Source organism: Neolamprologus multifasciatus, chromosome 8, assembly GCF_963576455.1.
Source record: "Neolamprologus multifasciatus chromosome 8, fNeoMul1.2, whole genome shotgun sequence".
Classification (NCBI taxonomy): domain Eukaryota; kingdom Metazoa; phylum Chordata; class Actinopteri; order Cichliformes; family Cichlidae; genus Neolamprologus; species Neolamprologus multifasciatus.
The window spans coordinates 21671171-21698218 of NC_140446.1; the positions used below are offsets into that span (position 1 = coordinate 21671171).

At 41.7% G+C, this 27048-nt stretch overlaps 2 protein-coding genes across 4 annotated transcripts in view; both read left to right on the forward strand.

The window, feature by feature from the left end:
* The first annotated feature begins 488 nt into the window (after positions 1–488).
* On the forward strand, positions 489–9824 carry josd1 (Josephin domain containing 1). Of its 2 annotated transcripts, none has more exons than XM_085170149.1 (5): positions 489–655; positions 1209–2070; positions 2177–2305; positions 4599–4793; positions 7015–9824. In XM_085170149.1, the coding sequence occupies exons 2-5, from the start codon at positions 1700–1702 to the stop codon at positions 7112–7114; spliced, it is 795 nt and encodes a 264-aa protein (XP_085026275.1). In that variant the 5' UTR covers positions 489–655; positions 1209–1699; the 3' UTR covers positions 7115–9824. The 2 variants fall into 2 exon arrangements, with proteins under 2 accessions (XP_085026275.1, XP_085026276.1); XM_085170150.1 differs by having other exon boundaries at positions 655–759.
* Positions 9825–12007: 2183 nt separating this feature from the next.
* cbx7b (chromobox homolog 7b) overlaps positions 12008–27048 on the forward strand; it is a 28489-nt gene continuing 13448 nt past the window's right edge. The window contains exons 1-5 of one of the 2 annotated variants that reach the window (XM_085170152.1): positions 12008–12401; positions 17980–18023; positions 24356–24421; positions 26177–26243; positions 26365–26710. In XM_085170152.1, coding sequence (XP_085026278.1) covers positions 12333–12401; positions 17980–18023; positions 24356–24421; positions 26177–26243; positions 26365–26710 — 592 coding nt within the window. In that variant the 5' untranslated portion in view covers positions 12008–12332. The remainder of the gene's footprint in view (positions 12402–17979; positions 18024–24355; positions 24422–26176; positions 26244–26364; positions 26711–27048) is intronic. The other variant, XM_085170151.1, reaches the window with a different exon arrangement.

Here is a 27048-nt window from a genome sequence, read left to right on the forward strand (position 1 = left end):
AACAAATTTCAAACTTAGCCGTCCTATTAATTTGCTCAACCAGTGAACATGGACATAGGCATATGGCATTAGTTTGTTTGACTGAAATAGACTTTTTTTTTCTTTTTAAGTTCCCACCAAGTGGAAAATATCTAACTTTTAAGCAGCTTAAGTATTTACAGACTGGCAAATTTTATGTTGTGAGACTACATCAAAAACGACAAAGCTAAACAATAAGCTAAAGGAGGCTAAAGCAGTCCTCATTTGTATGACCCATTCATGAAGTAAAGTTTAAGAGTTGGAACTGCTTTAAGAAGACAGCAGGTGATGTTTCTTATGGTAAAACATATTTTTATACGTATTTAAACCCTTTGTGCAGCAGTCATGTGATGAAAAGCGCACTACAGGTGAGAACAAAGTGGGAAAGGTAGGCTTTGGCAGTCTCAGGGGAGGATCTGCTCCAGTCTACTGACGCAGGCGGTGACAGCAATATGGAGCCAGGGAGGCGCTACTGCGCATGTCCGCGACTGCACGGACGGAGAAAGAGACAGGAGAGAGCCACAACAGGAAAAAAGTGGCAAAGACAAAGGTCTGAGCACCCTTTAGGGGGAAAAGGACAGAGGAGACTCGCGTTTTAGACCGGTTTACGGCAGCCCAGCTGTGACACCAGCGGCAGGTAACGGGCGGGGAAGTGGTCGGCGAGAGAAAATGAAGTTATAAATCATAAAAGGAGGCGTTGTGGTTGTGTTTGCTGGAGACACGGAGTCACGTAGAGCAGCAGTAAGAACAACGCCAGATATCTGCTAACACGGATTAAAACCTTCTTTTCCTGCTATTAGGGGAATATATTTGCTATGTCTCCTTAATGCTGTGTAAGCTTCACATTAACGTGTAGCTCTTGTCAAATGTTGCTAGCTCAGTGAACAGCTTGCTTCCTCTATCCAGTTCAAAGCTGCTCGAAATGTTTACCTTCCCTTCATTTGAGCTCTGCTGACCAACTGAAGCTCTAAATAATGTAACAGCGTATTCAGTGGTGCTTCACAGTGTTGTTTAGGCCGATTTGGCAGCTGTTCTTTAACCAACCATATCCGAGGTGTGATTTGGGGACTTGTGTTATTATGTGTAATAGCTAAATTATGAGGAAAAACACGTGACCTTCCTTTCCTTTTTAATACAGTGTGTTTATTTTTTGCATTTCAGTTGCTTATTGACTGTATTTTTCTCCACAGTGTGTGACTCCTCTGTTCCTGTGGAACTGTAGCTTTGCCGTCAGCAAGTCTTGGAGGATGGAAAGACTTGCTAAGCTATAGGCTTTAGATGGAAAGAGCTGTCAGCACATAGAGGATGGAGGAAGTGGAAAACGCAAAGAGTGACGGCACTATGATTGATGACACCGCTGTGCTGTTGGAGGACTAGTCTGTCATTTTGGAGCATCTAGAGTATCTTTGCTGGTTATACTTGGTCACTCATAGCGATCTTTCTGCACATCTGTCCTTTAGTGGGAAAGAGACAGAAAGAAGGTCGCGGCGTTTGAGAGCCACAGGTCTCATTTACCCTCCCTCCAGATACAAGCTCCTCTCTTCCAAGTGGCTGAGAGGTTATCACGCAAATGGTTGTCATGATGTTCATGTAGTGTCCTGACATTAGTAGTTGTGGAGCTGAAGGAGGTACCGGTGGAGGTGGGGGCGGCGACAGCGCTGGCGGTGGTGAACATCCAGGGATGGGAAGTGCTCCGTATCCAGCCGGTGAGTGGAAGGGGAAGGGGCGAGGCAGCCTGCAGGAGCTGGGGTGCATGCCCTGGAAGGTCAGCAAACAGAAAGGTGGTGGAGGAAGTGGAGGGGGAGGAGGAGGGGAGGCGGTGGTGGGAGCAGAGGAGAAGAGGTCCAGGGATCCCAGGGAAACTCAGCAGCAAGATCTCTCATCGTCCTCTTCTTCACTCACCTCGCCAGCTCCTCCCCAAGCTTCTTTGGTGCCTCCGGCCATTTATCACGAAAAGCAGCGGCGGGAGCTGTGTGCCCTGCACGCACTCAATAACGTCTTCCAGGATGGGACAGCCTTCAGCCGGGACACCCTGCAGGAGATCTACCAGAGGTGAGACAGTATGTGGATTAAAAGTGTTAAGGTGTGCATAAAACGTTTCGTAAATACAATCTGACTAAGTGATCTGTGGACGATCCGTTTTGTCAACTTGTTGCAGGCTCTCTCCCAGCACTATGGTGACGCCTCACAAGAAGAGCGTGCTGGGAAACGGGAACTATGACGTCAATGTCATTATGGCAGCCCTGCAGACCCGAGGGTTTGAGGCAGTTTGGTGGGATAAAAGAAGGTATGTAGGAGTAGCAACAAAAGAAGCCTTAGCATGGATAAATGGATATTTAATCTAGTAGAAGTATTGATTTAATAGATTTATTTCCATTTGCTTACGTTGTAACTGCAATTTGCCTCATGACTTCTACCCCTGATTGTTTCCCAAAATAGTCAATGTTAGGCTGAGGAAACCCAAACCAAAGAAAAGCAATCAGTCTATTGTTGCTTATCTGTACTTGTTTACACTTGTTCCTCTCTTATCTCGCTAGAGTGCACATATATTGTCAATACTAAAAAGGAGGCACCCCTTGTTTTCATCTGCACCTCAACCACCTCATCAGCAGGGTCCTGAGTGATCCCTGTGATTAGTCAGTGCTTCCTGTGGTTGATAAAGTTTAAGAGTCAGTTTTATCAGCATTCCTGCTTCCTTCATTATCAGTCTTACATGACTATTGACAGCAGCACCAAACACAGACTTGCTATATCGATAAAACCCATTCCTGTTTTTCTCTTTTTGAGCTCTGCAGATGCGTGCTGTTGTTGTTGTTTGGCATAACACAGTGGAGATTCACCCCTTTTTTGCATGTAACTAAGGCTTTACATGCTTGCATGTTGTAAACATTCGGTTGCTGGCATGTTAACCGGAGACTGAGGCGAGAAAACAACGCGATGAATGGACTAGCACTTAAACGCTCTCTCATTTTGGATTTCTCGACAAGAGAAGACATGACTTCTTTTTATTCTTTGGTTATGTTTATGAAGTTCCTGTGACCTGAGGCTGTTTTTATAACTCTACTCACAGGGGATTTTTGATGCGGTAAACACTTGCAGCCAAGATATTTTTAAGTATTTGGACCACGGTGAAAAAAGTGTGCTTAAAAGCTCCAACCCACAACTGGAGTATTTATAAATATCATTTATTTTTGGAAGGGAGCAAAATAATAAGGTCACTTATGAGAGGACAAGTGATTGATAAGACAAGGAAATCTGGTGCCCTGATCCACAGAGCAGGTTTAAAAAAAACTCTTGCGTTTTTTTCCAGCAGTTCAGCATGTGTAATGAAAAAAAAGGTACCAGCATTGGGTAAAGAAAACGCAGAGCCTTCGTTTTAATCCAGAAATGTGAATGTCCCTCATCGAGAACCCTGACCAGACAGCCTCAGAGATGACTTATTGTCCACAGAATCACAGATGAAAAGATCAATTATATAAGCACTCAGGTTAAATAGAACAAGTACTAAGCTAACATATCAGTGGGATTATAATGTTTGTAAACTTCTAAAATTAATACATTTCAGTATGTGCTCAGAGTTTGTTGAAGAAAACCTGCCAGCGGTCTCAGAGTCTGTTACTCCAATAATAGACCCAGAGTTTAAGTTAGCTCTCTTTCTGGAGCAGAAAACCCACAAACTCTGAGTTTTTATTAAATCTGGTTGATCGTTGTCCTCGTGTAGTATTATCATCAGTGTACAGTCAACTGTGTTTAGAAGTGTGCTCTGATACTGGAGCGTAGGTGTGGCAGGCATTCAAGCACTAAAACTTCACAGTCTCCACTTCAGTCTTTGTTTGCCAGTTAATGACAGTTTTGAATTTTGACAGATGCAAAGTTTGCAACACATGTCGCTACACAAACTGCACAAAGGTCAGTGCAGGTGAGTTACACGGTGTTCGTTACAGTCATCAATGGGAACTGACAAAATCAAGAGTGCTTTGAAGTGCCGTAAGCATGTATGTCATGTAACCTGTTTGTTTCATTTGAAAATGAATATGCCTCCCTGGTTTGTTTAAACTTCTGGCTGCAAGAATGCTTCTCTCTGGTATTCTACGCAGTCTCTTGCGATGTCCTGTACATAGCTGAATAGCTTTGCTTGTGATTGTTACTGTGGATGGTTTATCACAGGGTTTTTTTTCTGGACTTCCTGACTTAGAATTGACCTTTGTGTTGTGACTACACTTGTAAGTGCATTTTATCTGAACGTAGCTGAAAGTTTCAATGTAAAAAAAATATATATATATATTTTGCTTAAGTAAATGCAAGCCCAAATAATGACAGGTAACAAAAATGCTGTATGGCTGGAGAGCAGTAGGCCCGGGTTCGAGTCCGACCCGCAGCCCTTTGTCTTCCCCTCTCTCAAGCCCCACTTTCCTTTCAATCTGCACTGTCTCTATCCAATAAAGGCCAAAAAAATAATCTTTAAAAAAAGTTAATACAAATATTTTCAAATAGTCATGTAATATATATGTATTATTAGTGTTACTATTATTATTGTTGTTGTTGTTGTTGTTATTATTAAAAATATATATATTTTTTAGGGATGTTGGCAATATTGAACTGTCCAACGTGGAGGGCTTCATCCTGAACGTACCGTCCAATCTGCGCTGGGGGCCCCTCCGGTTGCCGCTTAAGCGCCAGCACTGGATAGGCGTCAGAGAGGTGGGAGGAGTCTACTACAACTTGGACTCCAAGCTACGTAGCCCTCAACCAATTGGCAATCCGGATGAGCTCAGGTGAGAGGGATGGGGAGTGTGTGCATGTGTAGCAGCAGCAGCTGTGTTGTTTTATACTTTTCTTGTCATAAAGTTTTAAAAACTAGTAGATGTGCTAGTGGAGAAGATCTAGCTGAGAAATGTACAGTTAGCTCCATGTTAGAAGTAAGTGTGAAGCCTTGATGGTGCTCTGCATGTACATGGACAGCTGAGTAGTTATTCCTGTTGTAGTTCTTTGAAGTCGGCTGCCTGGGGTGCATGCATAGTTATTGCATTGTAATGTAAAATCTGTGGACGGTAGAGGCACGTGGACAGCCGCACGGACCATCAAGCTCATCATCTCATGACGAAATGTACCTCATAACGATTCTAGATGACTCAAGGATCTGTAAAGGCCCAAGACAGCCATGTTGATCCACAAAAATGTTCTAGCCATCTATTATAGTGATAAAACCTCATGCTACTTAGAATGACCTAACTTTACCATATAGTCTTAATGTTTTATTACATATGTCCTGAAATGAATGAGTGAGATTATAAACTAATCAGAAAGTGTAGACAGAGGTCAGGGCAGAGGGCTGTGTCTTGTAGACCAGTGTTTCCCAACCACTGTGTGCCGCAAGAAATGATCAGGTGTGCTGTGGAAGATAATCTGGTTCCACCTGATTAGTACTCTAATGATCGGTGTGAATAACGGGCAGAACAGGTTCATTCTCTTCCACTAGAGGGCAGTACAACGTCCTGCTCTAATTAAATGGGCTGCCAACTGCCAGTAAAACAGAAGAAGATAAAGAAGAAATTACATAATAGTCATGTGAGATAATGCAGCGTGTAATAGCAATAGATAAATATTTTAAAAGAAAACATAGTCAATCTGACCTGCATCCTGGAGAAAATTCCAACCCAGATGAAGGCCCTAGCATGAGTAGTGGTCAGAAGAATACTGGGGACAAACCGAACCATTCTGCTATACCTGGTGCACGTGTTGCAGTATCTTCTCTCCCCTAAGCAATAAAAATAAAGAGCCCTGCTACTAAGAAGAGGTACAAATAATTAACTAATAAATAACTTAAAATGGGTTGTTGTACACCCACTTTTACCTGATATATTTGATATGTTATTGATATGTATATATTAGGGCTGTTATACCGGATGACGATATAAAAACATCTATCGTTTAATTTTACGCTATCAGTTTATTTCGTGGTGTCGCAAAACTGTTTACGGCAATATTTTTTCATCGTTTTGATGGTCACTGTAGTGGCTATATTAATTTCTTAAAGTTCTCTCTTTCTCTTATATTTAATATAACCACACTAAAGACGGACAAGCGCCTGTATTTATGCGTTGACATTAGCAACAATGACGGTAAAACCATCACGTCACGTGTCTGCTTGTTTATTTTCCACATAAACCTTTCACAATAAAGCTCAAGATCCTGTTGATACTTTTCAAAATAAACTGAATCACGTGAAAGAGCAGATTATTTACGGATGAGAAGCAAAAAAAGAGCCGCCAGGTGCCAAAAAAGTAAACCTTAGACTCAAACGTTAGAACAGGCTTTTCCCCGCAGCACGCCGTCTAATAAATACTCACAAAGAAAACGGCGGCCGTTACAACTTATGTCTAAAAATGTATAGTTTCATGCATCGGTTAAAACACTCGACTCCAGGTACACGACGCCCAGCTGGAAACACTTCACGCAAGTCGAGCTGCCCGAGATTCACAAAATTTACAGAAAATGTTACATTTTTGTGATTTATATCGTAATCGGGACGATAGATGTCTTATATCGGGATATGAGATTTTGGTCATATCGCACAGCCCTAGTATATATCATAACAAATATTCATATATATATTATATATTTAACCAAACAAGTTTCCCTTGTTGGCTGCTTTAATAACTTTTTTTAACCTCTGGCAGTTCATTTCAAGCTATTCACTGAACTTGAACAACTTGAATTACAATAAATAACTGGAAAAATTGGGGTGTTCTAAACCTTTCACGGTAGTGTATGTGAAGCTGACTGGCGGGTCACTGGTTAGGGCCAAAAATGCTGGTCTGTCGCTACATCTCCAGTTTGTGGTTTACAACTTGTTCTGCTGGGCTAAAAAATTATTAATTGAAGCTTTACATCAGCGTACACCTTGTTAATTTTGTTGTTGTTGTTTCACTTTAATCACTTTCACTTTAATTTAAAAAAATGTAATTCTTTGTTTGATTTTTATCACATTCTCAGGAAGTTTCTCCACCAGCAGCTACGAGGGAAGAACTGTGAACTCCTGCTAGTCGTCTCAGAGGAAGTGGAGGCACACCAGACATGGCGATCTGATGGCTAAGGGTTTAACCAGCCTACCACAGCTCTAACTGGGCCAGCAGTCCAATCGCAGAATAAACGGAAGAGGAACTAGCATTGTTGTGCTCAGCCAAACCCCTTTGATGCACACTTGCAGATATATATCTACGACACACACACACACACACACCTTTTTTGGAGGTTTTGTTTACACAGCCATTGCTGGACAATTATCTGGCGAGATACAATGCAATGAAGGAAGCAAACACTTTACATACAGGGAGAATCAAAGAATCACAGCTCTTTCTCACGACACAGCTAAGACTTCTGAAGTGTTATCCTGTTTCTGCTATTCTTGTGGATTTTTTTATATTGATGCATATTTTCAATGTCAGTTTTGATCTTTTGCTTTTGTTTTTTTCCCTTTTTACTTTTCTAGTTTCCAAAGTCATTCGAGTTCAGGCTTTATGAAAAATGCTATGTTCATGTGCCTGTCTCCTTCAGTGATCCTCCCCGCTTCCGTCATGACGTTCACTGATGTGTCTTTGTGTTTGTGTCCCTCCCTTCGTGTTGTAAAGCTCTCTTCCTCTTTGTCCGTATCACTTTCACCAAAGCGTGCCCTTCGTTGCCTCAGCGTGACTCCATCTCTGTCTTTTTCACGTCACTGGTAAGAATCGGTGAGTGATCACGTTGCCAACTTTGTATACTTCAACACCTCCCGAACATTTCTGGCACAGACAGAGCCTTTGCTGCGGAGGCTCTGCCAACACAACACTTTTATATGGCAACAAAGCAATGCAACAGCACCCTGGCCAAGTAGACCCTCTAGTGGATGTTTGCCTAATTTTCAGTCAAGCGAGGCATACCATCATCACCTATCCAGTTTTTCTGAAGTCTCAAACTTCTTATGGCATGCCTTGATTAAGAAGCCAATGCCCCATGACTGTTTTTTCCTTTTAAATCAATCATCAATCAAAATGGGTCCAGCTTTAATTTATCTTAAACACTGGTCAGCACAAGAGTCATCAACCTTCAGTTTGTCCAGTTTCCCTAAAAAAAAACCAAATCACATTTATATAAGTTAGTTTTAGTTTGTATCTTTAACCTGGCTGCTCCCAAAGTTAGAGTTAAGTCTGCATATCCGAAAAGGTGGTGTTTACCTTTAGCGGGATTCTTTTACATCAGCATATAATAATCAATTTAGTGTGACATTTCAAATGTAAGTCTAAAGGATAGATAAAAGTGTACCAGCAAAGGCTGTTCCATATTACAAAATGAAAAAACGTTACCATATTTTTTAGAGGCCGATTTGTTCCTGATGGGTTGCGTTTTTTTATGTATATGTATTCTACATATACATATACAGCATATAAATACATGTGTCAAATTAGAGGAGGAATTGCTTTTGTTGTTAATTCAGATCTGCTGAGGTGCAATATGGCATTGTATTAAAGGCAAAAGAATGGGAGCGTGTAAAACTCTGTAATGTCGCTGTAATTGCCCGACACATCCCTTTCTCCATTATTTTCCTTAAAGAAACAGTAATATTTAAAAAAACAAAGGTTACTGCACATATCAGATGGCATTTATATACTGATACTGAGATATCTGTAATAGGTGTCAGATACCAGTCGGGCTCTGTACGCCAGTTAACGAGAGATCATGCATATGAGGAAATAATTTTGTTTCCCTCCATCACCGACTTCTACTCAGAGCCACCAACATTTGTTAAACGTCTTCAAAGTGATCTTTCACGCAGATGACACAACAGTTATCAACCCACTGTAGCCCCCACCCTACCTCTTGCTTTGGCTTGTGAGTGTCCCCACCACAGCAGTCCTCAGTAGCATTGGAGCTCAGCCTATGCAGAGATTCTCTGTATCCTCTCATAAATATCCTGCCAAACATTGCCAAAATACAGCTCTGAGAGAATGTCAACGATTGTCCCACCAAGTCTTACGCAGCTGCTTCTGTTGCGTGAAGTTTCAATCTGTGGAAGATTTTGTTGGTGGCTTAGGGGAAATGAAACTTAAAAAAAAAGCTTGAAGATCTGTAGGAGGTGTCAGGTAAAGAAAGTGTAAGTCGGAAAGTGTCCCAAATTTCCAGCCTTTACGCGTGCTGTGGGAAATTGTAGTGTAATGAGCCTAATGAGAGATTCTGCTGTTGTAGCTTTCGTATTTATCAACTGTTAAAACTGTTTGCTACTATAAATGTATTGTCTGTTGACGACAATATTGGCCTTAACTTGTTTACATTGAAAGAAACATATAGATATACGTTGCTCTGAAATATTGACAGGGGGGCTGTGCAGTTTGGCGCCACTGCAGGAGGTTAATTCCAAAGCACCGACGAGAAATCCACTACGCAAAGAAACTAATCTGAAATGATATTTTCAGTTTTGCCGCCAAGGACTTTATGTTCTATTCAAACATTTGAAATTACTTTTATAGGAAAAAAGATTACTTTATTTTAATGGTGCATGTCTTATTTTAGAGTGACTCCAGCGCAGGCTGTTGGCCATCACCGCCTCGTTATATCCAAGCCGAGCAATCGTCAGTAATTTGTGGAGAGTTTTCAGCCCAATCACGTCATGACTAGTGTGGCACATTTGCACTCAGCATTTGCCTTTTTCTTCTTCTTCTTTTTTTTTGCCATGACAATCCATTTAGCCCTTCCTATTAAAGGACCCTGATTGTCACTGTAATTTTCTTTTCAATAGAAATAAAATGCTTATATTGGCACTTTATGTATAAGCTGGTGTGTGGGTGTATTTGCTTTCAAAGGGTCATTGTTGGGTTACATGTAGATTATAATGTTGCTATTCTGGGCCTCAGTGAGTGTGTGGAAAGTATGTCTCACTTTTACAGTGACATGTTGCTCTTTAGAACATTTGTTCATTTCACAGGGAAATTGGGGTGCGTCAAAGAATGTAAGCCTTCATACCTTATATATTCATCATACTTCAAGTGAAAGATTTCAAACCTTTTTTCCCTCCAACTTGATGATCTTCATGTAAGCTCATGAAAATCAGAAATCCAGTTTTTCAGACTATTTTTCTCTTGAAAAGTTTGTTCACTTATACTCAGTTTTTTGTTTGGACTCCTTTACCAAGAACTGCTGCATTAGTGCATCGTGGCTCTGCTGAGGTGTTATTGAAGCCCAGGTGGCTTTGACAGCAGCCTTCAGATCATCTGTATTTTTAATCATGTGTTTGTCATGTTCCTCTTAACACTAACTGAACCCTGTAGATGAATTCTCTACAGGGTTCAGGTCCGGTGAGCTGGCTGGCCAATGAAGCACAATAAGATGTTCAACATTCGGTAGCAGTTCTGGCACTGGAGGTAGATGCTAAGTCCTACTGGAAAAGGAGATCTGCTTCCTGTTTCCATAAAGCATGTCAGCAGATGGAACCATGAAGATGATTGTGTTGACTTTGGACTTCATAACACACAGTGGGCCAGCCACCAACAACATCAGCATCATCACAGACCGTGGAAACTTCCCACTGGATTCTGTGCCTCTCCCACTCTTCCTCCAAACAACTATAAGGCCCAGGGAGCAGGATCAGCCCAGCAAAGACTTTGGAAAACATTAAGTGGAGGATAGTTTTTGAACTTTTAGTTTGAAAGCTTTTCCTATTGGTAAAGACCTCACCACCACCCAAAATAAATACCATTAATACTACACCAAATTATTAAATTAAATCATGTAAGTTTTTTTTTTAAATTTTTCATTTATTTATTTATTTTCTGTGAGTCCACAGTAAAATAATTCACAGAAGAAACATTTCTGTGAATTCATGATTTTAAAAAAAAAAACAGGACAGCCTGGGCAATAAACTACCCAAACTCTTTCTGTAATTTTACACATTTATCCTGTAATGTCACTGCGCCATCGCACTTAAGATCAAAGTGAGTTGTATGTGACTTGTGTGCTCTACGGCCTTAATTTCAAAATGTAGTGCAAAAAATTAGTGTGTGACTGTTCCCCGCTATTCCTAAAGATGTCTGCTTGTGGTGCCTCCTAATGCACTAACACCAGCTACAGTCCACTGATTGCAAAGCTCTTCTAACGCACAATCATCTGAAGACTGGTCATCCTTTTTGCTTGTCCACTTTTTCCTACAGACAGTCTATGCAGCAATGACCTTCTGTGGCTCTGGACAACTGTCAAGTCAGCAGTCTTCCTCATGATTGGGGAAGATCGCTGAGCTACTGAACAGTGGTTGCATGTGCTGAACTAGAAACAGTATTGATACTGGCGGACTCATCAAACTCAAAAGATTTTTGTGAGTCAAAAAACACAATAATATAAATTATAACAGAGAAAAGACTTAATATATTTCACCTTACATGTAATGCATATATAATAAATGAAAGTTTGCCTTTTTGAACTAAATGTGGGGACATAACAAACATTTTTACAATATTCTAATTTTCTGAGATGCACTAATAATGTTGTTTAAAAAAATGATAACTGCATATGACAGCTGTATCCCTACCTCCTCTCCAACATGAAGGTTTACAGTTAAACATTAAACATTTGCTTTACAAGCCCAGACCTGCATAAAAGCAAAGTTTGGTTGGGCCCCCTATTTACACGTTAGACAACTGAGTTGTTCCACCAAACACTAAAATGACCCTCTCACCAAGATCAACGTCATAATTCTGTGATCAGATATGTCACAATAAAATTACAGATTCAAGAAATGCCAAGCTAATGTTCGTTTATTTCTCTACACCTCAGGTACTAACCCTTTGAAAGCTGGCTTTCAAAGGCTTACTTTAAGTGCATACTTAAAAATGAGCAGCTTCCATACATGTAATAACGATATTATATCATAAATATTATAATAAAAGAATGACTACTACGGTGCTGCTGCTTTAAGGGAAGCAGAGGAGGAAAGTACTATCACCGTCTTTGGTATCCGTATACACGCTGCATAATAAGGATGATGGGGAAGCTGGTGGCGCGCGCCGGAAACGCGCTTTGGGCCAGAGCGGGCGCGCGCGAAGCGGTGTGCAGATGTGTCGCAGATTTTGTAAAGTCACTGGACGCATGGAAAGAGCCAGTAAAAGGAAGTCGCTCTGGATAAATGGGCCTTTAAACTTTCAGGAAAACGAGGCAGCCGAAGGAGACACGCGTGGAAGAAGACGTATCCGAGGGAGGGCTGTCATACGCAGTTAACGTTAGCTTAGTTTGTCGGGGAGAGGGACGTTACTTTGACAGTTAAAAGCCAGCGGACGGCGGCGTGCGAAGAGATGGAGCTGTCAGCGATCGGAGAGCAAGTGTTTGCAGTGGAATCAATCGTCAAGAAAAGAGTTAGAAAGGTAAGCGTGTAAAAAACAAAATGCGGCCAAATTATCAGCCTCTCTAGCTCTTAGCACTTTAAGGAGACACGCTTTTTTTTTCTTTTGGTGAACCAGAATGCTACTTTAAAGATGCTAATGAAAGCTTTGGAGATTAAACGAGGAGAGCAGCGTTTCTAAGCTGGTTATCTAATTGCGGAGTGTATTGAAGGAGCAGGTGAGCGGAGGATGTCCCTTTAATTTGACACGGGGACTGTTGTTCCTGTACTACAGCTTAAAGTGTCAGGTGTTTGGCTTATAAGGGTTGAAGGAGGACGCGCTATCAACCCCAAAATACTCTGCCTTTGGGCCCATTTGCACGCTAATTGTGTTTGGGTCTAAGTTACCGTGTTGTATTGACATGTGCAGGCGCTACGCCTTTGTTTACTCGCAGGGGGGGGGGGGGGGGGGGGGGCTGAAACTACTGGTTTCCACCAGTGTCAATAACTAATGTACAGAATATAAATACAATGCTAAAGATCCACTTACATACTTGTTTCCCAAGTCTTACGCAACCCATAATATTAAGTACAAAGAGTTTTATTAAATGGTGGGTAGAGTAATGTGAACTTTCATATGTAGTTTTGTAATGGGCATTAATATGAATTTATATAACTAACTGGTGTTCTGTATAAATTTTGTGATGCTGAGCTTAAACACAGGCTTTACAGAGTAAAACTACTTTTTTGTTTTGAGATTTGAGGATGCCAGAGTTCACAGAGGAATCTAAAAGGGAATTGCTCTTTGCATTTTAGCAACAAAATACATTTTCAATACAGTGAGTATGTAATATTTACATGCATAATATTTTTTAGAGCCCCTGCTCATACATCAGCTGAAATTAGCGATTTGCTGATATGTCAGAATCAGCATTTATAGCAGTCAAGAAATAAAAATGTAAAACTGTTAATGTTGCATAGTTTGTCCAACAGAGTTCTCTGCAACATCATAACAACAACCAGCAACCAGTGGATCTGAGTGCATCAGGCGGGCAGCACATGTATAATCCCCAACTTGTTGTGACAATAAAACAAGATTATTTTTAAACTGTATTCATAAATAACTACTAACATTAAAGTCATTTCTTGTGTAGTATATTGTAGTATTAGTATAGTAGTCGTATGTTGATATGTTAGCCAATATATCAGATTTTTAAAACATCAAATATCAGTATCAGTCTTTAAATTCTATGTTGGCTCTAATATTTATGTGATCTTATTACAAGGTTCAGAAATGATAGCTAATAAATGTATTTATTACAGTCAAACATATGAGGTGCTTTTAATCATACAGTCTTCTTTTGTGTATGTGTAACTGGTGATTAAAATGAAGTCGGGGAAAAGCGGTGATTTCACCGACTGAGAATACCGTTGAGAGCCTGGAAGTTATTATTGGATGATGTCACAGAGGATGACTAATCTGAGTAGATTAGCTAGTATGTGGAAAATACAATACATTTTGAATTGTGTTAATTATAGATATCTTCTGATGACATCATGGCAACATCTTCTTGCACATTTAACAAGAAGGCGACGAGGCCTGAAATAGATAATCATTAAATAAACTAATTTAAAGTTTGATTTGTTCCATTTCAGATTTGTAGTCATACTACTGTGTTACTGTGTTTTCATGTGATATGCTTGTATAATGTGTTACATTTAGGATTTCTAATGCTGTTTATATAGTTTCACACATAAAAGCTTAAAAGAGACTAACTTACTATGTACCACAAAGAAAGAAACCACCTCTAGTTGTAGCAAACTGCACATTTCAATGAAATCCAAGTCACTGATGGAAAAGATACTGTCACGGTTCTGGGTCAGGTTCGACCCAGCCTTTTGAGTTCTTATGTTTTGGTTTATTTTTGAATGATTGTTTTGTTTCTCTGATGCTATGATGATTATTATTATTAGAGTTCCATGTTTCTGTTTATCCGTGTTTAAGGATTTGTTGTTTCATGTATTGTTTGAGTTGCATGTGTTATATTCTGTCTGCCTCTCTGTCTGCGTCTTTGTTTAGTGGTTTCTTGTTTCCTGTTTTATTTTGAAGGTCTGTGTCTCATGTGAGTGTGTTCAGTTCTACTGCTCCCCTGTCTCGTTAGTCCAATTTCTCCCAGCTGTGTCTCCCTCCTGTTGCCCATTCCCTGATTACCACCCTGTGTATATTACCCCAGTGTCGCGTCGTACCATCAGATTATGTCTGTGTGTTTCTGTTCTCAGTATTCACTTCATATTTTGTCTTCATGCCAGCAATAAAGCTGAGGTTTTGAGTTGTATTCAGTGTCCAAGTCTTGCATTTGGATCCTCCTCTCCATCCGCCTGCACACAGAGCCCTGGCAGAACGACACGACCAGTAATGGATCCAGCGGACTCCGTGTGGTATCGGCGACCCGCAGTTTCTACCTTCCTCAAGGAGAGGGAGAGGCAGGAGGCTAGGTGTGCCTGGGAGCACGAGTCACCCTTCGATGGGTCTCGTTTGGCTCTTGGTGTGCCCCACAGCTTCCAAACCGCAATGGCTACCGCCGTTCCATCAGTTGTTCCGTCAGGGATGCGAGGGGGCAAGCGCTCTCTCTCAAAGGCAGCAGCTCCTCAGATTTCTGGTGCCACTCCGCCGCTGCTCTCGGAATTCAGGCCCTGCAGGCGGGGCAAGCAGCGGTGAAAGAAGGATTATGTGGTGGAAGACACTGGGCTTACTCCACTGCAATCCTTTGCTTTGTTTTTGGGACTTCCACGTTCGGAGCTACACAAACTTCCCGCTTCTTCGTCCCAGCCCGGCCCACCAAAAGACTTTCGGTCCGGTCTGCAAGAGGATTTGCAGTCTGGCTTACCTCCCTCCTCCCAGAGTGAGCGACGCTTACGCAGGCGTCGCTCCGCTTCCTCTGGACAGTCAGCAGTGGTGAGCAACAAAGACTGTTTTTCTCATGCTCCTCCTGAACTCATGAATGTAACGAACAATAAATCCACCCCTAAGACCCTGAAGGCTACCTGCCATGCAAGTGAATCTAAATCTGCTAACTTAGAGGTAGTCTGCGTTTTGTTAACCCTGTGAACTCCTGCTCTGAGGATTTAAGAACCGGTTTTCATTCTGCACAATCTGAACCCAGTGTTAAAATGACTAAGACTACTTTACTTGAATCTGGGGGGAGAAATTTTTGGACTGCTGTGAAATTTCTGCAAGGCTGCAAGTTCTGTTTTCAAGTCAGCTGAAAGGGAGGTGGTCAATGTTTCTAAGCCAGCTTTTCAGCAAGGGCACAGGCAGTTGGTAGGGACGGAGATTGCAGGCTCTAACTTAGGCTCTCTGAAGGAAGAGGCTGTCTTCTCCCCAAGGACATTTAAGGACTCTAGTTGCCCCTCTCTACAATCTATTAAGACTGTGACTCCTCCTAGGGACTGTTCTGTATCCCTGTTGGATGTGTCTGAGGTTGCCCACTCTGCAAAGACTATATGCCCAGACCCACTTGGCAATATTGTGCTTTTTGAGGCTGTTCCTGAGCTTCTCGCTCCTCCTGTTCCTGCTCCCAGGGTAGCTCGAGCCCAGCGTTCCCCTCCACCCATTTCAGTTCCTTGGGTGGGAGGGGCTGGTGTTCAGCTGGTACCAGCACCTGTTCCTGTGTCCGCTAGAGGCTCAGGTGAGCCCGTCCAGCAGTTTTTCTCGGGCCCAAGGAGCCCATCCAGCCTCAAGTCTCGTCAGCTGGGGGTTCAGGAGAACCCAGCCAGCTTCCTGCTTCGTTGGCTGGAGGGCCCGAGGAGCCCGTCCAGCACCACGCTTCGTCTGCTGGGGGTCCTGGAGGACCCAGCCAGCACATCCTCATGTCTGCTGACGGTCCGGGGAAGTCTGTTCAGCCGTCACCTGCTGTATCATCCCCTGCGACTTCTACACCGCCCGGTCCAGCCTCTGTGGCCTCATCCACGTCGGCCTCATCCACGTCTGGTCCTGCCTCTGTGGCCTCGTCCACGTCTGGTCCTGCCTCTGTGGCCTCGTCCACGTCTGGTCCCGTCCACGTCTGGTCCCGTCCACGTCTGGTCCCGTCCACGTCTGGTCCCGTCCACGTCTGGTCCCGCGGTTGCCACACCGTCATCGGATCCAGCTCGACCTATTCCACCACGCCTTTGCCGGCCGCTTTCCAGGCCTCTAGTCGTGCGTTATGGCCGTCGAGGCCGGCCCCCGGAGAGAGTTTGTCGCCACCGCTGGCTTCGCAGCCGGCCTCCTGAGACAGTTCGTCGCCACCGCTGGCTTCGCGGTTGGCCTCCGGACCCACTTTGTCGCCACCACTGCATTCCGCGTGGCCGGCCCCCGAATTTGCTTCATTTGCGTCACCGCCGCTGCTGTCCGCACGGTCGGTCCCCTGAACCGTTTTGGCTGTCGACCTCCGAGTCGACCCTCTGAACTTTTCATGGACTCCAGTTGAGCTCTAGTTTGGTTTTGGTTTTGATCGGTTTTCCTGTGTTCTTGGACTCTTGTGCTCCTTGTTTTTTGTTTTGGACCCTCCTTCCTGGACCCCCTCCACCCGCCCTGGTCTGGTGCTCTGTTTTTTCTTCTTTTATTTGTTTAGGGCTGTCAGGAGCCAACCCTTGGAGGGGGAGTACTGTCACGGTTCTGGGTCAGGTTCGACCCAGCATTTTGAGTTCTTATGTTTTGGTTTATTTTTGAATGATTGTTTTGTTTCTCTGATGCTATGATGATTATTATCATTAGAGTTCCATATTTCTGTTTATCCGTGTTTAAGGATTTGTTGTTTCATGTATTGTTTGAGTTGCATGTGTTATATTCTGTCTGCGTCTTTGTTTAGTGGTTTCTGGTTTCCTGTTTTATTGTGAAGGTCTGTGTCTCATGTGAGTGTGTTCAGTTTTACTGCTCCCCTGTCTCGTTAGTCCAATTTCTCCCAGCTGTGTCTCCCTCCTGTTGCCCATTCCCTGATTACCACCCTGTGTATATTACCCCAGTGTTTTCCTGTGCTCAGTGTTTGCTTCATGTTTTGTCTTCATGCCAGCAATAAAGCTGAGGTTTTGAGTTGTATTCAGTGTCCGAGTCTCGCATTTGGATCCTCTCCATCCGCCTGCACACAGAGCCCTGACAGTTACAACCTTTATGAGTTTGACATTTTGACCTGAACAACCTGATACCATCAAATCTAACTGCCTCGCCCCGCGATATCACATCCAGGCAGTTAAATCAGTTTAAATGTGAAAATGCTGCACAGAATAGCGATGCACTCCCTTAAGTTGCATCAAAATGAGACATTGTGCATCTGAGAGATGAGGTAATTGTTGGTGGGCTGATTTCATTGTGCTTGGCAGTGGTTCCAAACCTGGAGGTGAAGGTGCTCACAGTAGGTCACAAGATCCACTGTGAGTGGAGGAAAAAGAGATGAGAGGAGCAGAAAAGACACATTAGTTTCCAATAGGTATCACTTTTTTCAGATATGACTCTGTGCCTGTTTGTTTGTTTTGTTTTGTTTTTGCTTGTAATTTGTTTCTTCAATAACTTAAACAGTTCAAAACAGGGGGGAAAAAACAAACTACTCTATATTTGAAGCTGCTCTGAAACTTTGTCTCCACAGGGGAATGTGGAGTATCTGCTGAAGTGGAAAGGATGGCCTCCAAAGTGAGTATGTAGATTAGAAGAATAAGATGGATAACATGAAATGGAACTGAATGTGACTCACAGAGTGGTCTGCAAAAGTCTTGAGCCACCCCTCATTTTTTCTTTTTTTTTTTTTAAATTGTACTTAACAAGACCCAGTTTTGCCTGTAACTTTTTGAAAGTGGTTTTGAACAGTAGTCCTTCGGCTTTCTGAAGGTAAAACACAACTAGCATCCAAAGAAGAGCTTTGGAGTATCCTTCAAGAAGCCCGGAGAGCTATTCCTAAAGTTTAAAACATTACAAGAAAGCATGCCTAAAAGACTTCAGAATATATATGGAATAAAGTTGGTCATATTATATGGAGCTTATGGCTTGTTAAGTGTGCAAACTGAGATTTTGATTACAGACTGAATTTCTGTGCATTGTTGCACATGTTACAATAATTTCCAGCACCTGTTTCTCATTTTCCTAGCAAAATATGAAGAAATGCCAGTTGGACCAAGACTTACTCTCCACATAAACACACTGTTCAAAATTGCGATCAATCATATTTATCTTTTTAAAAGTATATAAACAATGCATGAGATGTTGTGAAATTAGAAATGTAATAATTTGTTGAAAAACATGCCCATTTTCCATTGGATGCAAGATGCATCTTTCAGAAAAGTTGAAACAGGGACAACAAAAACAGGATGATCTCATGACAAATCAGTTAATGTACAGTAGCAGTATGATTGGATAATAGGACATTCTATAGGCGAGGTCTGTGCTTTGGCAGTTTGACACTGTAAGAATGTTTGTTCAATTCAATTCAATTTTATTTATATAGCGCCAAATCACAACAAAAGTCGCCACAAGGCGCTTCATAGATACAGAGAAAAACCCAACAATCATATGACCCCCTATGAGCAAGCACTTTGGCGACAGTGGGAAGGAAAAACTCCCTTTTAACAGGAAGAAACCTCCGGCAGAACCAGGCTCAGGGAGGGGCGGCCATCTGCTGCAACCGGTTGGGGTGAGAGAAGGAAGACAGGATAAAAGACATGCTGTGGAAGAGAGACAGAGGTTAATAACAGATATGATTCAATGCAGAGAGGTCTATTACAGTTTTTCTCCATTGGTTTGGCTCATTTCTTGAAACAGAAATTACATTCTCAAAATAACATGGACAAACCTCCAAACCTCTTGGCAAATGTTCACAACAGAATGGCATTTCTCATTCATTATATCAAATGGCAAATGCCTTAGTACATGTCTCAATTGTCTCAGTGCATCTTTGCAAATGATCAAGTACAAGTAGCCTACAGTTATACAGTTAGCCCACATTTAGCACATTTTCCAAATGAATAGATCTTGTAGATCTAAACTGATTAGTTGATTCTCAGTCTAATGATCATTCTCTCCAAAACATGTCAGCATGATTTCATTGTATAAGTACTCGCATGCACAACCGTCTGTTCAATTGTCAAAATTGGTCAAGAACATAATACCATGAATACCATATATGAATTTCTTTGAATATTTGATAAACTGATGACAGTCATTGACAGTCAGGTGAAACTAGGTGTCACACACAGGTGTGTTCCATGATTGTGTGCTGCCAAACACAGATATATAGAGCTTGACCGATCTCTGAACATGGATAGACAAGGCCAAGCAAACGGACAAGGGGAAGTTCTTCCTCAAGGAAGAGGAGGAAGAAGAAGAAGAAGAGGAGGACTGAGAGGAATAGGGGAAAGAGGAGGCAGAGGAGCACGAAGACACTGTGCTGTCCCAAATGAAATTCGGGCCACAATTATAGACCATGTCATAAACCATGGCCTCACAATGGCAGAGGCAGGTCGTCGAGTGCAGCCTAATGTGCTTCGCTCTACAGTCTCCTCCATTATCCAAACCTTTCGCAGGGAAAACAGGTATGTACTCTATGTAATCTATGATGGAATTATATGTTGTATAGGACAGGGCACTGTGCGTGAGGCAAAAAATGTATAACTTACTGTAGAGATTTTGTGTGCATCTGCCTACAGTGGTAGGTCTATACTAGCAGGTGGAGAGGACTAGTGGAATGTTTTGATACTAAATATGACAAGAAATATATTGAACAAATTACTGTAAACTATGGAATTACATAATTTATACAGTTTAGAGAAGTATTCCAGTCACTGTGCAGCATGAGAATGAGTACAGCGACCACTGAATAAGTCCTTGTTTTTTGATTTTGTGTTCATACAATTTACTACTGTAATGTACATTTTCTTTTTACATATGTATGAAACTTTCTTTGCGTGTGAATAAAAAATGGTTATCATTTCCTTGGTAGTGTGAGTGCAATCTGTGATGTCAAACCTCGATGGCTACTCTTTTCTGTTGTATACTGTTGGTCCTCTGCCATAATGACAAAACATCTAAACATTTTGTATGGCAGTACTCACACAATGCCAATGGGACGATGCATTTTGGGGGCACTGGCTATTCAGATTAGAAAGAAATGTAGTTTTGACACATGAGTGAACTGTTTTAGGGGAGATATGAGCTTTTGCAGGTGGACCATGTTGTTGTGATCAACCATCCAGGTTTATTTTGACAAAAGTACCAAGAATGATGAGAATGTCCGATCTGTGTCGAGAAATGAGCCAAAGCTATTGAGAAGGATCTTTGCCATTTTGGAGACACTGACTGTTTAAATGAGAAAGGGGTTTAGATTGAAACCTGAGTGAACAGTTTTGGAAGAGATATGAGCTTTTGCAGGTGAGCTATAGTGTTGTGCTAAACTGTAAGAGTGTTTTGCCAAATGATCTTAGAGTTTTGAGAATGTAATTTCTGTTTAAAGAAATGAGCCAAACCAATGGAGAAAAACTGTAATACATAGTGAGTGAGAAAGGTGACTGGAAAGGAAAAACTCAATGCATCATGGGAATCCCCCGGCAGCCTACGTCTATTGCAGCATAACTAAGGGAGGATTCAGGGTCACCTGGTCCAGCCCTAACTATATGCTTTAGCAAAAAGGAAAGTTTTAAGCCTAATCTTAAAAGTAGAGATAGTGTCTGTCTCCCGAATCCAAACTGGAAGCTGGTTCCACAGAAGAGGGGCCTGAAAACTGAAGGCTCTCCCTCCCATTCTACTTTTAAATACTCTAGGAAGAACAAGTAGGCCTGCAGAGCGAGAGCGAAGTGCTCTAATAGGGTGATATGGTACTACAAGGTCATTAAGATAAGATGGGGCCTGATTATTTAAGACCTTGTATGTGAGGAGCAGGATTTTGAATTCAATTCTGGATTTAACAGGAAGCCAATGAAGGGAAGCCAAAACAGGAGAAATCTGCTCTCTCTTTCTAGTCCCTGTCAGTACTCTTGCTGCAGCATTTTGGATTAGCTGAAGGCTTTTCAGTGAGTTTTTTGGACATCCTGATAATAATGAATTACAGTAGTCCAGCCTGAAGTAATAAATGCACGAACTAGTTTTTCAGCGTCACTCTGAGACAGGATATTTCTAACTTTAGAGATGTTGCGCAAATGGAAGAACGCAGTCTTACATATTTGTTTAATATGTGCGTTGAAGGACATATCCTGGTCAAAAATGACTCCAAGGTTCCTCACAGTGTTACTGGAGGCCAAGGTAATGCCATCCAGAGTAAGAATCTGGTTAGATACCATATTTCTAAGCTTTTCAGCGCCGAGTACAATAACCTCAGTTTTATCTGAATTAAGAAGCAGAAAGTTAGCAGCCATCCAGGTCTTTATGTCTTTAAGACATTCCTGCAGTTTAACTAATTGGTGTGTGTTATCTGGCTTCATGGACAGATAGAGCTGGGTAGCCATAGAGCAAAATTGCATAGAATTAGGCTACGTTCACACTGCAGGCGAAAGCGCATCAAATCCGATATTTTCAAATCCGATCTGGGTCACTTTTGTATGTGGTACTGAATCCGATACATATCCGATGTTTCAGAAAGCGACTGCTGTGTGAACGGTCAGGTCGCATTAAATCCGTCTTTTACGTCACTGACACAAGACAGACGCCAATTATCAGCACCGGAGAAGCGCCCGAGAAGACATCGCGAACGCTTCCTGGCCATCCGGTGAAACTGTTGGGAAGACAACGTTGGAGAAACGTGAACATTTTATTTGTACTGTATAATCGGCAGATTCTGACAGCAATCTGCAACTATCCTTTGAAGCACCGCTCCTCTCTAAAACAGCAATAAGGATAATTATTAGGTTATCTACATTATTATGTAAATAACAAAATAACTTAAAGCAAAAATTGGGAAACGTAAAGTCTGAAGTCTTTATATTAAGGGCCATCAGTCAAACAATACTCTTTGCTCTGGGTCTAAACAGAGCGCGTTGTGTGTGACATCTTCTTTTGCGCATGCGGGCCGCTTTGAGCGTTCACACTAGAGCGCGTTTGCTGTCGCATTTTATTTGTAGTGTGAACGAGCAGACAAAAAAATCGTATTTGATAAAAAAATCGGAATTGAGCATTAAGACCTGCAGTGTGAACGTAACCTTAGAGGATTTCATCACATATGGTGTGGCGTGGTGATTAGCACTGTAGCCTCACAGCAAGAAGGTCCTGAGTTCCATTCCACCAGGCTACCATCTGGCTCGGGCCTTCCTGTGTGGAGTTTGCATGTTCTCCCTGGGTACTCTGCCTTCCTAAGAATGCAGTTAGTGGGGTTAGGTTAATTAATGATTCTAAAGTGTCCATAGGTGGGAATGATTGTCTCTCTCTCTATGTGTTAACCCTGTGACGGACTGGCGACCTGTCCAGGGTGTACCCTCCCTCTTGCTCTATGGTACCTGGGATAGGCTCCACCCCCTACGACCCTGACAAGGATAAGCAGAAGAGAATGGATGGATGGTATTCAGAGAAAAGCTATGCAGGGGAGAACCTGTATTAAATGACCATAGTTATCAGGCTCTTAGATAGCTCTGGATTAAAGATTGACACAGTCTTATTGTAAAAATCTTCAAACTGTCACTTTCTCTAGACGTAAACTCACTTTGGATGGACTGAGGCAAAGGGAAAATTTGTTTTACGGTCTGATAAGGCAGAATTTAAAATTCTTTCTTGAAATTATGGATGCTGTGTCCTCCAGGCTAAAGGGTAGAGGAACTGTTTGGTTTGTTATGAGCACAACAAGATGTACAGTGGCACAGTTAATCTGCACTTCTGCTAAGGCACCATTAATGCTGAACCATACTATAGATTTTGGAGCAATCTATGTATACTACCATCCAGACCACTACTTCTTCAGGGAAGGGCTGTTTTATTGTAGAAGAGAGTAGCAAACTGTTTTAACATGTATTACAGCAGAATCAGTTTCTAATAAAGAGCCATCATTATTAAAGAGTTATAGAGACATATTAAAAAGCAAGAGGAAGGAGTTATATATCAAGCAACAGTGGGTGTTTCTCAGTCCCTAAACAGTTAGTGTTGTTAAAAGAACACAGTGGTGCTCATCCTTATGATCCAGCTTTTATTGAAATATGTTACTGACACCATGCATGAATTTAAAATGAGAATTGGTTTTTATAATAATAAAAACCTCTCGATCAATTAAACATTCAATATGTCGTCCTTGTTTTATTTCAACTTAAATACAGGTTTTAAATGGGATTTTTTTGTGTATTGACTTTGTGGGAATGGGGTTGTGTATACTCTGACCCACGACAACATTAAAACCACCTGCCTGATACTCTGTAGGTCCACTTAGTGCTGCCACCCATTGGGGCATGGACACAGGATCTCTGGGAGTGTCCTTCTTTGGGCCCTGTTTGGGTTGTAGGGTAGGTCCTCTTGTTCGATTGTATTGAGATCTTGGGAGCATGGAGGTCGGGTTAACACTTTGGGATCTTTGTTGTGTTCCTCGAGTCATTCCTGAGCAATTTTTGCAGTGTGCACGGGCGCATTATTCTCCCGGGGTAAGCCGCTATCATCAGGGAGTGTAGTTATCATGGAGCAATATTTACGTGGGTGGTACGTGTCAGGTAACATCCACATGAATGTTAAAATCTAAGGGTTCCAAGAAGAACTTTTTATTGTATGCAGACGATCAGTGTTTTTCACTTAAGCTGTCGGTGGTTTTAATGTTGTAAATATCAACATACTAAAAAATATAGTAATGCAGTTTTGAAAAGTTACACCAAGGCAAGAATTTATTTTAACTAAAGTTTGTTTTTCTGATTTAGAAATACAATAAAGACACTGTGTCAGCACTTCTTTGGCCTTGTTTTTAAATGAATCAACAGACTGATTTTAATTACCTAAATGATTATAATAATAAATTATTTATGGAGGTCATTGAAAAATGAAGAAAGCTTTTATATATGTTTTGTATCCTCCTACAGGTACAGCACTTGGGAACCTGAGGAACACATTCTGGACCGGCGCTTGGTTCAGGCCTACGAAGAGAAGTAAGGCTGCCTTCAGCCACCATTTGTCATTCATTTTTTCACCTTTATACTTTGCTCCTTTATTTAACACAAACTGACACGCAGAGTCTAATTTTTGTTTATAAATGTGTGCATATATATATATATATATATATATATATATATATATATATATATATATATATATATATATATATATTATATTATATTTTTAGGGTTTCCCCTTGGAGGGAGTGTTATAAGTCTGGTATCTGTCTGCAATTGAATGAGGTCAAGTTGGCCGTTGCATACACTCTGAATCTGATAATCCAGCAGTTTTACTATATTGCCAAAAGTATTTGTTCATCTGCCTTCACGCACATATAAACTTGACTCACATCCCATTATTAATCTATAGGCTTTAATATGATGTTTGCCCACCTTCTGTAGCTTCAACAGCTTCAGATCTTCTGGGATGGCTTTCCACAAGGTTTAGGAGCGTGTTTATAGGAATTTTTTGATAATTCTTCCAGAAAGGCATTTGTGAGATCAGACAATGATGCTGGATGAGAAGGCCTGGACGTTGTCACTTGGCACAATGCACAAAGTACTGATCTCCAGGCAGTCACCAAACCCAGACTTGTCCGTTGGTTTACTAGACAGAGAAGTGGGATTTAGAGATGCAAAGGTCTGGGCTGCTCTAGAGTCCAGTGGCAGCGTGCTTTACACATCCTTATTCAACGCTTTGCATTGGGCTTGGTGATGTAAGGCTTGGATGTAGCTGCTTGACCCTGGAAAACCATTCCATGAAGCTCTCTACACACTGTTCTTGAGCTCATCTAAAGGCCACATGAAGTTTAGAGGTCTGTAGCGACTGACTCTGCAGAAAGTAGGTGATCTCTGCGCAGTATGTGCCTCAGCATCTGCTGACCGCACTGCTACCGCACTGCTGATTTTTCTTGCCTGAGTTGTCATCGTTTCCTCCAGTCGCTTCCACTTTGTTATAATAACACTAACAGTTGACTGTGGAACATTTAATAGCAAGAAAATTCCACGACTGGACTCGTTGGACAGGTTTCATCCTATCACAGTACGATCCTGGAATTCACTGAGTCCCTGAGAGCGACCCTTTCTTTCAATGTTTGTAAAAGCAGTCTGCATGCCGAGGGGCTTGATTTTATACACATGTAGAATTCAGTTATTTGGATTTACAAATCATTATAAATCATCAAAAAGCACATATAAAAACATAGACAGAAATTTGCATTTAACTATGACATTTGAAATAAGACAAGATTTCTTCTTATTTGTTTGTATAACCTCTAAATTGGTACCTGGTTCTATAATCATATACATGTTGGTGATTTCTGAAAGGAGAATTGCTAAACAACACACACACACACATATATATTTTTTTATATAATTTTTGGACGAATATTGAAGTAAAGCATGTAGGTAGTCTCCTTGGGCAACACTGGAAGACTATTTTTAGCCCCTCTCTGACCATTTACATTTGTGCGTCTGCAGTGATTCCAAAATGTCACAATCGCATCCTTTCAGCTTGAATTAATTAGGGAGGGGCCAAGTTGTTCGGTGGTGAGCAACAGTTGTGTTGTTGTTAATGCACAGTGTCCCTATGTATGATGGCACACATGGTGTAGTTTGAGTGGTTGTAGTACCTCAAAGCTTCCCAATATTATAGTACAGCTCTTTTCAGACTTTCTGACCCCGAGTCATAGCGCACAATTTGGCTTGGATGCTTTTCCTGTCTGACAAAGGTCTGCTTGGTTTTTCCAGAGAACAGAGAGAACGAGCTCTGGGTCCCAGAAAGAAAGGATCCAAATCCAAAAGAATCCTTCTGCAGGTAAAGTTTGGAATTTGATTAAAAATTATATATATATATATAAAATTCAAACTGTGTTTCTCTCATTGGGGCCTGACAATGATGTTACTCTTTTTTCTTTTTCTGTTTGATCTTGATTCAGAATACTGTCTACACCATGGATCTCCGCAGCGCTCACAAGATTCCCGAAAAACCTGCACCGCGCCTGCGTCTGTCTCTGACACGCTCTCTGCTCCCCGAGGATGACCATCAGCCGTACAGACAGGAATCACAACACAGACTGAGGAGGAAGGAGTTCAGATGCTTTAACTCAAACCCTCCAAGTCCAAGACACGAGAACTGGGAAGAGCATGGAGAGGAAGACGAAGAGGAGGAGGAGGAGGACGAGGAAGAGGAAGAGAACAGCATGGAAGATGATGAGGACAGGGAGGAGGAGCAAGAGGAGACTCAGAAGAACACAGCAAAGGAGAGCAATGGCATTTTAAATGGTATGTGTGTCACTTGGTCAGCCAGTGGACTCTAATCAGCATCACGCGCCACATTTACTTGACTCTCTTTGTCACTGGGCATCCCACCAAAAATATTAAAAGTCCCTCATACTGAGCTCATACTGAGCCGACTGAGGAGCAAATCCTGCAAAGGGTGGAGTATAGTCTCAGTTTGCTTCTAAATCTAAGGCAGCAGTTTATTCAGAGCTGCGTTTGCCTCTGGGATGCTCTCATGAAATGACAGGAGGTCAGGGGCCAGTTAATAAACAAGCAACTGTATTTAATAGATAAAAAGAATGACTTGTCTATCTTTGTTATTGCTTTTTTTAATTAACTGA